The 12,012-nt window shown below is 33.4% G+C and overlaps 1 protein-coding gene across 2 annotated transcripts; it reads left to right on the top strand.

The window, feature by feature from the left end:
• Positions 1-616: 616 nt before the first annotated feature.
• LOC148618827 (trypsin-1-like) lies at positions 617-10,576 on the top strand. Of its 2 annotated transcripts, XM_088578085.1 has the most exons (8): positions 617-750; positions 6,074-6,275; positions 7,270-7,331; positions 7,552-7,655; positions 8,814-9,085; positions 9,445-9,587; positions 10,049-10,103; positions 10,403-10,576. In XM_088578085.1, the coding sequence occupies exons 4-8, from the start codon at positions 7,558-7,560 to the stop codon at positions 10,504-10,506; spliced, it is 672 nt and encodes a 223-aa protein (XP_088434211.1). In that variant the 5' UTR covers positions 617-750; positions 6,074-6,275; positions 7,270-7,331; positions 7,552-7,557; the 3' UTR covers positions 10,507-10,576. The 2 variants fall into 2 exon arrangements, with proteins under 2 accessions (XP_088434211.1, XP_088434210.1); XM_088578084.1 differs by lacking the exon at positions 617-750 and having other exon boundaries at positions 6,263-6,389.
• Positions 10,577-12,012: the final 1,436 nt, after the last annotated feature.

Raw genomic sequence — 12,012 nt, 5'->3', positions numbered from 1 at the left:
TATAACATGCAAGTCTCAAGTTGTAATGGCCATTGATTTTCATTTAGAAAGATGACTCCGTGATATGCAAATTTTTCTGTCATTATATCGATGTCCATCTGGGAATCTAATTTACATAGCCGCATTAGTCAATTAAGTACCATTCTGTGTAAGAATCAGGTTATAGATAGCACATCATTTTTCTCAATTTGGTCGTTTATGCCTCAAATACATTCACTACATCTAAAAAACAACGGAAAAGCTTTCTTAATTTATACTGAAGCATCTATGACAAAAATATTTTTTTTCTGTTTATATAGTGAAAAGTGTTGGAAAAATTTCCCGCAATTTTCCATTATGCATTTCAACTAAGTGTTACCTATCAATATCCACTTCGTCAATACTTTAAAAAATGGCAAACTGTACAAACATTTTGATGGTTGTTTCTGGAGTTCATGAGGTATGAATACTTGGATAACGCCAAACAAATCTAAGCGTTTACTTTGCCTGATTATTAAACAGAGAAGTACTTTTACTAGCAAGTGTTGCTCGTGTCTATCATCGAAAAGTGGTAGACAGTAGGTTCGCTTACCTCCCTTTGGAAGACATATCCTACTATTGTTTCTGCGCATATAATTTTGAACGTTATTACATGTATTTCGCAATGTGTCCGTGACATTAATGGGATTCCGGGGAATATCAGTTCTCGAAGAAAGTATATAAACTAGTAGAGGAAAGAGGGAAAACGACTATCCAACAGGACCGGTTAAGGTATTTTCAGGACGTTATTTACTACTTTCACTATTGATCAACAGGAAAAAATCTGTGCTTTTTCCTAATACATGCGTATCCCTTGAGTACATAAAAGTGGTTTGCGTTTTAAGGAGTAATCAAAGGAACCATTGTTCTAACGGAAATCAAAAGAAAGTAATCCAGGGACAAAGACCAAAAATGTAAAACAGACATACACAACAAAGAACATTAGGTAACTAAAATAATACATACAAAGTAACAAAAACAAATGAGCAACTCGCACTCCACTAAAAACTATAAGCATGGACCAGATGGTGACCATAAAACTTCTGTAGTGATGACTTCAATCTTGTAGCCACATAACCCCGTTCAAGAAGCCTAACTGTAACAATCCTAGCGCGATACAAAAAGTATGCGAAGTTACGGCAAGCTCTGACAAAACGTATGAGTTGTGATATGAAAACTCCATACACGGATGTTGTCACAGATGAAAGGAAAGTTGACAATACTTAATGAAAAGTCACCACGTTTGTCGTAAAGTTTTGTCAGAAGTTTACCTTTACCATCGATCTCTAAATGTAGGTCAAGATATGAGGCTGACTTCACAGTGTCTGTAGTATCCTTTATCTCAAGTTCTTAAGGGTAGATGCGATGTATCAAATCCCCAAAACTAGGAATGTTTAACGATAATACGCCATCTAAATAGCGGAAACTGAGATTAAAAAATCTAGCTAAACAATGTTCTTTCTTTCGGATCAGATCAGCTATAAAGTCAGCCTCATAAGAGTGAAGGAATAGGTCAACAAGTAGATGAGCACAACTTGTTCCGATTTGGATACCGACCGTTTGTTGAAAAACGCGTCCACCACACTGGACAAACATGTTGTCGATAAAAAAAATTCCAGCATTTTGAAAACATCTTCTTCTGTATACTTGAAAGATGATTTGGAATTATTTTTTACAAAGTATGAGGAATCTCTACCAAGAACTATATAATTATATCTAGATGCACCTTTTTTTGAGAAACAACGATGTATAATGCTTTTGAGTCGTGATGTTAACTGAGTATGAGGAATAGAAGTATACAGTGTTGAAAAATCATAGGTTTTAATGTTATTATATTCTCATAATTATCTTGAATTGAGGGTCTCCAAAAGATCTTTCGAATTTTTCAGGATCCACATTGAATTAATTACACTAAGGGAGTAACAAGTGTTGTAAGATTGGAGACCCTCTTTGACAGCTGTTAGTATAGAACTTTTAAGTTTTGAAAGAGGTTTGGTGGTGCATTTTGCGGATCCAGCTTTTTAACATTGTTTGTATGGATTGTTGTGGAGTTTAGGAATCCAGTACATAGACGGTAAATCACAATCATCATCTTTGGTAGAGAGATCAAAAGAGCACACATTTATGGTTATCCACTATCTCTTCTTTTGAGAGTGTAATGGAAGTATAGCTCTTATCACTGCTATTATTTTCTACGTCTACCTCTGATAATAAATATTGGATGTAATACGTTTTGCACAAAAAAACAATGCTGTTTTGGGCTTTGTCTGCTGGAACGACAACATATCTGTTATGTATAGTAGACAATGTTTTTGCTACATCGGGGTCTTTAAAAATTGATGTAGCATTGACACTCATTGACATACTTAAAACTTTCATTCGTTTCAAAATTAAAGACCTCACGGCCTTTATCCACTCTAACAGAGAAGCAATGTATTCTTGTTCTCGTTTGATCCATTTTCTTGCGTAGTCCTCCACTGCATCCATAAGAACTTTAAAGTTATAATTCTAATTTATCGAGCGTGGTTCATGGTACTTGGGACCCTTAGAAAGGATATTACGCAGATTCGTTTTCGATGATGTTTGAATCTCCCGTAACGACGTAACCGAAAGGACCATATTTGAATGGTGAGTTTTTGCAAGAACAGTCAGATGGTTTAGCCTAGAAGTCCTCAATCTTGAGGTTCTGCAATAGCCTTTTATAGTTGAAAATTTTGGATGCAATGGGTAAAGTATGGGAATATGAAATAATCGGTATTGATAAATAACAATAATGTTGACGTGCCTTAGGGGCAAGCTCCATGCAACAGCTGACGTTCGGTTCCTCTCTTGCTAAAGTAAATTTCGAACGTCAGACGCCGAACGTCAGACACTGTTCGGAGCTTGCCTTAGGAGTTAGAGCGCACACGTTATTGGTGATCAGCGTGTAACGCAAAAAATCGGGAAAACGTCGCTGTTTTATTTGTTTATAATATTTTCAATGCTATTTACCGATCTTTTGAGAATATCTCCATGAAGGACGATGAGTATAGATGGATTTCTTAATACTGACACCATGTAGTATTATAAAAAAAATAAGAATTAAATTAATATGTATATTAGTCAGAATCATTTTCTAGACAATGCGCCTACTGGCTTCAACGTTAAGGGTGTCAACTTCAATTTTCAATTCTCTAAATGTGTTTTGTTTCAGTAAAATATGAATACTAATATTGAACTTGGTCACGAAACATTACACTAAACTATTATATGATACTATTTCAATTTTACGTGTTCTAATTGATGTCCCCGGGATATTGTTTTGCCTTTCAAATGAGTCGGCAAGTGTGTGAACTTTTAACTTGTATGGTCGTGTTTATTTTACAGCCCACCAAACTGTAACTTTCATAAATTTATTTTACGGACTTTTAAAAACATTTCATACATCCAATCATCTACACTGAACAACTTAATGAATTGAATGAAAATCCTATATATTTTTATTGATTATCCATTTAATGCCTGTATCCTTTATTATCCTTCAGAAAATCGTTAGCTCTTGATAAAACATCATGCTACCTTTCGTCTAAGAAATAAGCGTTTCTGGTAAATTATTCAGGAAAAAAAAACGTATTGTATGCTAAAATGATTTAATACAACTGTTCTTTATTCATGTCATTAGACTATTACTTAAATGAAAACGCTCTGTTTTACAAAAAAAAATAAGTAAATAAATAAAAAACAAAAAACAAAAAAACCTTAGTCATGATACCAAAAACGTTATGAACTTTTGAAACCTTAGCAGCTTCGGCGCCTTACGATCCCAAGTGAAATATAAATCTGATCCGGCCATTTTTTCTTAAATATCTACAAACAACAGCCTTTTAACAATCTTAAAGGTTAAAGGTTGGACGGAGAAGAAATTTAATAATGATATAATAATCGAAGTAAAATATAATATACAAATTATGAAAGACTAAATAATATTTTAAAGGAACAACAAAACTTTAAAATACGAAATAAACACAAGTACATTGAATCATCTAAAAAAAGTGCAACTAAATAAAAGAAAAGAAACTCAGTAAAGTCCCTTGCTTCCTTTCCAAGAAACCATATAGTCAAAAGATAAAAAAGGCTTCATACAGGAAGTTTGATGTCGCCGGAGTCTTTCAGTGAAATCAGATCCAATGATATGACATATCTATATAAAGCTCTCTATATAGCAAGTAGTTGTGAGGAGGAAAAACTCCTTTGTCTTCGTCGTCGACTGACAAAATCCATGTCCTGTATCACGAAATACCAAACGTCATTTAGATGGAAATGCAAAATAAAGAGGTGTACAATGGCATCATATGATGAAGAATGTGTAAAAGTTTCATCGAACTACATTCGGCGTTTTTTTTTATTTTTCAGCAAGAAACTGAAGACGGACAGACGGAAGTCATGATCATAGTATACGTCCAGCTTTTCCATTTTTTATGTTTTAAAACGAGAAAAAAGATTTCTGGGAACAATACGAACGTTTGTGACTTAATTTAGCTTTGGAAAGGAAAAAAGCACTCAATAAAACAAACAAAAAAAAAAAAAAAATAAAGAGATAGACTAATGAATAAAATAAATAAATGAACAGACAACAATAATAACAATGACATTAATATACAACAGAATCACGTTTATGCGTTTACCGTTCTTTCGCCATGATGATTCAGACTGTTAACAGATCGGGAAGGTATATTGACAATATAGATCTCAATCTTGGAATTTGCTAAAGAAAACGTCAGTCTAGAGAAGAGTCTTTTCGAAGCACACAACAGTCTTCAGCAGGATCTTGCTGAAGCACCCAATAGTCTACAGCAATATATGTTGTCGTTTATTCCCATCCCGAACCTAGCACTACCAATACAAAAGCAGCTAAAGTTACATCACCTTCTTTATAGACCTGTCCAAAGTGACAAAAATAAGTGACCGTTTTTCTTCTTGTTTCGGTTCAAATATTTTTTTCAACTGATTGATTTTAGAGAGAGACCGTTTATTGACAGTTAGATTATACTCTTTTACATGTAGGTCTACATGTTTTACTGTAGGAGTAGTCTCATAGATTTTTCTCCCCACTATTTGTTTACGGGTTTGTAAAAGTTTATTACAAATATTTTTTAAGAAACATCTCTTATCTAAATGGTGACAATAACTTGAATGGACATGACTATTTCATTGTGACCAAGTTTTCAATTTGTGAAAATCTCTCCACCTTAGGGATATTTCCATTAGATACAATCTGTGGAAACCTTTATTATACATTGATTACCAGATTTCTTTTTGATAAGCTGTTAGTAGGTTGATACTAGTAGTCTCTTATTTGTCTTATTCAATGTTTGTTTCACGGTCAATGGGTCTTCGTCCACGAACTATCTTATAGACTTGACAGACTTTGTTTAAAATGAAAACACAACGTCCGAATGACGACACTTTTGTCCCTTAACGATAACACAAAATAACAATACAAACAGCGATGCAGAACTCTATCATTGTTAAGGTCTCTAAAGTCGTGAGTTCTTTGTAATCATATGTTCCATCATCTTTACGGTTGTGATTTTTCGACATGACTTGTTCATAAGCGACATATGATTTCAGCTTTACTTTCTTTTAAAATGGTCAATCTGATAATGGCAGCAGTTCCTACATTTGAAGCATTACGGAACAAAGCATATTTACGTTTATCATTACACATGTCTCTAATTATCTGTCAGAACACTTTTATAGTCACCTTTCTTATTCCGCTATTTTCTTACCGTAACTAGACAAATTTTAATAATTATGTTATACTGACATATGTATCTACACTATTGTTATCTTATATTGTTATTGTCTGCTATTTCCAGTCATGTGTTTGCATTAATTTCTCTCGGAACACTTCAATGTGTCAGAGTTTCAAATAAAATACTGTTCTGTTCTGTTCTGAAAAAGTGAAAAGACAGATCTGCACATAAATGCTTAGAGCGCTTATTAAATAAAATACTAGAAAAAAATTACATAAAATTCTGAATACAAAATGAGGCCTTTTTCTCTGTTTCATTAGGTTTTTACAGAGGTACCGCATCATTCGCATGTACTGGATAATTCAGTATGAAAGTTTACAGTTATTAATATGTGACTATAATTAAATAACAATTGGAGCAGTGAGGTGATTTTTCGTCATTGGTAATTGTCTGCTATCTCACTTGAACAGAAATCTAAACATAAGACGGATTACAGCCCCTGGGGTATATACCAGTCTGTAGGTATGTGTATATAAATTAAAATCTACCCATATAACGTTTAGTTTGTTACTGGATGTTCAATGGTGAATATGGAACTTTTAATATGTTTTGCGGCGCTTCTGGGGACAACCATTGGTAAGTGAAATATTCAGAAATGATATTAGACACAATTTTCAGCTTTTGCATAATGTCTTGACCGTACACGTTTGAAAATTTCTTTCACTTCATTCGGTCACACTGTAAATACTCACGAAAAAGATAACGAAAGTTGTAATAACTTTTGTCTGACAAAAGCTCCGACGTGAGAAGTCGTTAGTTTATTTTTATTTGCAACTAAACTCATAATATAATTTTAATGTTCATACAACTTCACCTATGGAATATACTAAATTATGCCACTTTTAACTGGTTATTTGTAAAATGTTCGTAATTGTTCTAAGAAAGAAGTAATGACGATTTTTTACGTAAAATAAACAAATTCATATACGTGAATCGTTACATATTATGACGGTAAAGCTAAATTAGCCAAGTGTCTAAAATACTATTTAAATATTTTCATTTTTTTTCAATGCAATAATATTTGATAACTTTAGACGAGACAAATGAGCATATGGTTTGGTTTTTAATCGAGTCGACTTTATTCTTTTGCGATTTTACATGTTATTAGTACTAAATCTGATATTTTTTCCCATGTTTCTTATTATTTGTCCTATATAATTAGCTGAAAATTAAAATGCAACTTATTGAAAGAGGAATTTATTGCAATAGTTTGACTAAACAGCATCCGGAACCAACACAGAACCTTACCAATTCATTAGCTGTTGGGGTTATTGTTGATTTTTGGAATATGTAAACACACTTATTGATAAATCACAATACCATTAAAATATTGCTTTCAAATTATGAACATTTGTTGTACATACTCATTTCTGTGTAGTTTCTTTTGAAGTGTAAAAGTTTACAAAAAATATTGCATCCTATATTATAGAAAACAAATATGATCATTATTTTTCAGGCTACGACATAGCGAGTATCGTAGGAGGTAGCAATGCTAACCCCAACCAGTATCCTTATCAGGTCAGTTTGTTATTACATCACAGGGAAAATAAGGGAAGATCAAATCCCGAAAATCTGGAAGATCTTAATATCATATCCCGGAAATCTGGCGGATCTTAATATCAAATCCCGGAAATCTGGAAGATCTTAATATCAAATCCCGAAAATCTGGAAGATCTTAATATCAAATCCCGGAAATCAAAAACAATATGACATGTAAACTTAATGTCTATTATTTCAGATTTCTATGAAGGGCGGAGGTTATAACCATTTTTGTGGTGGTTCTTTAGTACGCAATGGTGATGGAAAAATTGTGGTGGTTACAGCTGCTCATTGTTTAACTGGGTAAATATCTTTTAAATAAAAATGGAGAATAACTGTTAGTTTATTCGAGACATTATAAACAAGTATTTTCGTATTATCGTTATTGGGTTTCTTTGAAAGGGTCGATTTTTGTGATCTTCCATGCACGTTATAGACATTTATAACTAGAGACTGATTACAAGTCGCGCTAAAATAATCTGGTGAAAGCTGTTTTCATATGTTGGATTCTTTATCAATATATATATATACATTTTGTACGAATGAAAAAAAAAACTTCCCGTTCCTCATGGGGAGGACATTGATAAGTTGTTAAAATTTAAGTCCAATCCTTTTGTTTTCTGAACAATAAAATATGTTTAACCTAGTCAGTTTAATTTTAATAGTAACACCTGTCTTTTTTGTTAAGAAAGTTTTTTTTTATTCCCAATCAAAAACATTTGAGTTGGAAAATTTTTAAAGATGAATAACTTTCAGTCTAGAAGTGATTAAACTCGAAAGGTGTGCACGGCTTCTTTTTTTTTCCATTAGTATACAATAAGATTTTAGGCTTTGCATATAATGGACGGAGCACAGGTACTTGGGGCCGCGGAACCTTTTTTTTTTTGGTGAAAGAGAAAAAAATACGAAATAATATGTTATAACTTATACTATCCATATAAAATTTTCTGATACATTGGGGTCGACTCGTATAATTTCCAAATTGTTATTAGATACATAAATATAAAATCGTCCCCATCAACGTTTTTTAAAGGACAAACAGCGCCTCCACACTTGCGCAATTGTCTACTCCCGTGCCGACAAAATCGTCACTTCCGTCAGCATATCTTTTAGCCATTCCTAGTTCTTACGTTCTACATATTTAGGACGTCACAAACGCTCCGTCCATAATTAACTACATGTACAAAAATTTTGTGACCATTAAAATCTTCACTTTTTGTGTCGACCAGTAAAACTCTATACACTTAAACATCTTATCTAATATAGCTCATTCTTTGTTATTTGATGTATGGTTAGCAAAACTTCTTGTGTAAACATGAGTGTAGCTTGCAGAATTCGTAATATTTTTTTTTAAATACGCAACAGTTCCTATCTTAGAAAAATACTTTTCTTAAGAAATCATGACCCCGCATCTGATAAATTAAGATTATTAGTTAAAGAAAATATTAAATGTTATTATAGCGAGTCTCCGGACAGTGTACAAGTAGTCGTTGGGAGACATACCATTCAATCCAGCGAGGAAAACCAGTATGAGAAGACACACGCAGTAAAGAAAATAGTCCTTCACCCACACTATAATAGCGGGACCATGGAGAACGATATCGCCATAATGTATCTGACTGAAGATGTCGTTACCAGCCCAGGGGTTCAACCTATTGAACTTTCTAGTGGACCTAGTGTGACGCATTTTAATAAAGACTGTATTATTACTGGTTGGGGTGCTTTGACAGAAGGTTTGTTGTTGTTTGGGTATACAAATGTACCTTTTTTATGTCGTTTCCTTATGTATAATAGAAGTATTATTTCCAAAAGATATGGCGAATATCCTAAAATTAAATAGGAATTTGCAACGATATTTACATTTTGGTAATCTTATGTAGTATCTGTGCTCGGATTAATTTGATTTTCTTTTTTTAGACATCGAATGAATGTCATTTAATATAACATGTAATTGAATGATATCTATAACAATAATGAAAAAAAAAAAAACGTCTGAAACACTTAGATATCTGGTCTATATTTTGCTGACCGCCCAGCGTTATTTATTACCCTATTTGCAAAGAATAAATTACATTTCGTCATTTTCGGCTAGGTGGTTCATCACCCGACGTACTTCAACACGCATCAGTAGACTTTTATCCAGATGTTAAATGTACCAAAGACTACGGTAGTGATTATGACAAATTTACCATGATCTGTGGAGGAAAGAAAGGTGGTGGTGTGGATGCTTGTCAGGTATTGATATTAGTCTGAATAGGTTAATTGGTGTTCTTTAGACATTAAGTAAAATATCAAATGCTTACGTTAAAATGCAAGCGTGGAGACCATGATGAGAGCAAAGAACAGCTTATTTATATTCCGGGTACAAAGACCAGACCAAAAGAACAAATAAAACGCCATAAATAACTCATTTATCATTTTGAACATCGACAAAATATTGAAAAAAATATCAGTGTACGCATTTATATCAGTACCTCTATTATCTCATTCGAATCAGTATATCAACACTTTGATTTTTATCAGTCATGCGTATAAAATGTAGATGAAGCCTTTCATTTAACCAATGAAAACATTTAGAGGCAGTTTTTAAATCATAATTACTTATAATAACAATTATAAAGTCTTGTCATTATTCTGTACTTATTCTGAAGCGTTACTTGCTTCACTTTTTCACGTCATTACACTACCTATTACAGGGGGATTCTGGTGGTCCATTCGCATGCAGAGAAGGCGATAAATTAGTATTAAGTGGTAAGCAGATAGTTACCATACCCGATATATGTATGTATGTATGTATGTATGTGTGTGTGTGTGTGGAGGGAGAGAGGAAGTACTTTTTCCATCATAAGAAGTTTATCAAATTTAAACATTGCTGAAATATTTTGCTGTTGATCAACGATGATTTGTAACTGCTACCTTGTTGCGTGCATTTATAGAGTTGGGATTTTGTCACTCAATAAGTTCTACTTAGACGGGAAATTCGTTTAATCTAATGCAAAAGTTACAATACACGCTTTCCTTTTATTCTACTCTATTAAAACTGTTTTTAGGGGTAACTAGCTGGGGTATTGGCTGTGCCCGTCCTGACAAGGCTGGTATCTACACTGATGTTTACATGATGAGAGGCTGGCTCAATGCTAGACTTGGACTTTAGAGTATAACTATTACAAACGTAATTTTGTTTTTAAGTGTTTTACATAAAAATAAAAGCAAGCTTTTTGATATTAGTGAAATTTAGTTATTTATCTGGTTTGCGTCGTCACCTTGCGTGTTCTCATGAAAAAATACAAGACCAATAGCAAATATTATTCCATCAATAATAATAATAATGATAATAAAAGCAAGAGCAGTTTTAACAAATGTACAGATACTAAGTAAAGATACCGATTAAATTAAGATCGAAGAAAACCTTATTACAGTTGGTATCAATTCAGAAAAAAATTGATCATCTACATGTATAAAAGTTAATTACCTCATGCAGTATTTCGATTTCATATGATATTCCACGAAAGTGAAAGAATGCGGATTTGGTGAAATAAACTCCGATGGTTCCAATGGCCCAACACTTTGCGTCCGTTGTTCCTTAGGGTACTCTGCACAGAAAATGCGTTTGGATTTTCGATCCGTTAAAACATGACTGTCATGTCCATTTATAGAACAGAGGATAAAGCTACTTATTTCAAATTATATCTAAAATGCTATGAGGAATAGAGAAAAATGAAGGTTAAAAAGCTTGCGAAAGTCTTTACTGAGTCGACTCCTTGTCAGAGTTGTTGCGCAATGACATCAAAAGTATAGTAAACCTTTCAAACCAATATAACAAAAGCATAAATGTGATGCGTTTATTTGACAAAAATCCAAGACGGAAAAGGAATCATGGCCATTGCCAATATACTCACCTAAGATGCATGATGCGTCCTTAAATGGTCTACTTCCTTTCATGCAAAAACCAATTGGCCTTAAAAACATTCGAACTAAACTCTATTTTATACCTCTTACTCTACTACACTCCTTTTACAAAGCAAGTCTTAATACACCTGTTTCTGTTTATGCAGACTTGTGGCCATCATTTTGAATATTGGTTTCTATAGGCTCTTTAAACCAGTTTGTGTAAAAGGTCATTGTGAAGAAAAACGATCTTTTCTTCCACTATCGTTTGTCAACAAAGGTATAGATACATTTAATTTGGCTAACATCCTCCATCACAAAAACATAACCAATAAAATACCCAAATAGTTCGGCGTCTGACGTTGTTCGAAATTCACTTTAGTAAGAGAGGAAACGAACGTCAGCTGTTGCATGGAGCTTGCCCCTAAGGCACGTCAAAATTATTGTTATTTATCTCAATACCGATTATTTCATATTCCTATACTTCACCCATTGCATCCAAAATTTTCAACAGTAAAAAGCTATTGCAGAACCTCAAGATTGAGGACTTCTAGGCTAAACCACCTGACTGTTGTAAAGACTCTCCATTCAAATACGACCCTTCCGGTCATGTCATTACGGGAGATTTAAGCATCATCGAAAACGAATCTACGTAATATCCTTTCTAAAAGCCCCAAGTACCATGAACCACGCTCGATAAATTAGAATTATAACTTTAAAGTTCTTATGGATGCAGTGGAGGACTACGCAAGAAAATGGATCAAACGAGAAC

The sequence above is a fragment of the Perna viridis genome, chromosome 4 (assembly GCF_037379345.1).
Source record: "Perna viridis isolate PV_CMFRI_1.1 ecotype Kerala chromosome 4, ASM3737934v1, whole genome shotgun sequence".
Classification (NCBI taxonomy): domain Eukaryota; kingdom Metazoa; phylum Mollusca; class Bivalvia; order Mytilida; family Mytilidae; genus Perna; species Perna viridis.
The sequence above is the reverse complement of the archived record's forward strand: the minus strand, read 5'-3'. Positions and strand labels throughout refer to the sequence as shown.

Excerpts from the sequence above, each read along its gene's own strand:
- LOC148618827 (XM_088578084.1), top strand. The coding sequence starts at position 6,335 with ATGGTGAATATGGAACTTTTAATATGTTTTGCGGCGCTTCTGGGGACA. Across the intron at positions 7,332-7,551 it reads CCAACCAGTATCCTTATCAG|ATTTCTATGAAGGGCGGAGG; the intron begins GTCAGTTTGTTA and ends CTATTATTTCAG. Across the intron at positions 9,086-9,444 it reads TTGGGGTGCTTTGACAGAAG|GTGGTTCATCACCCGACGTA; the intron begins GTTTGTTGTTGT and ends ATTTTCGGCTAG.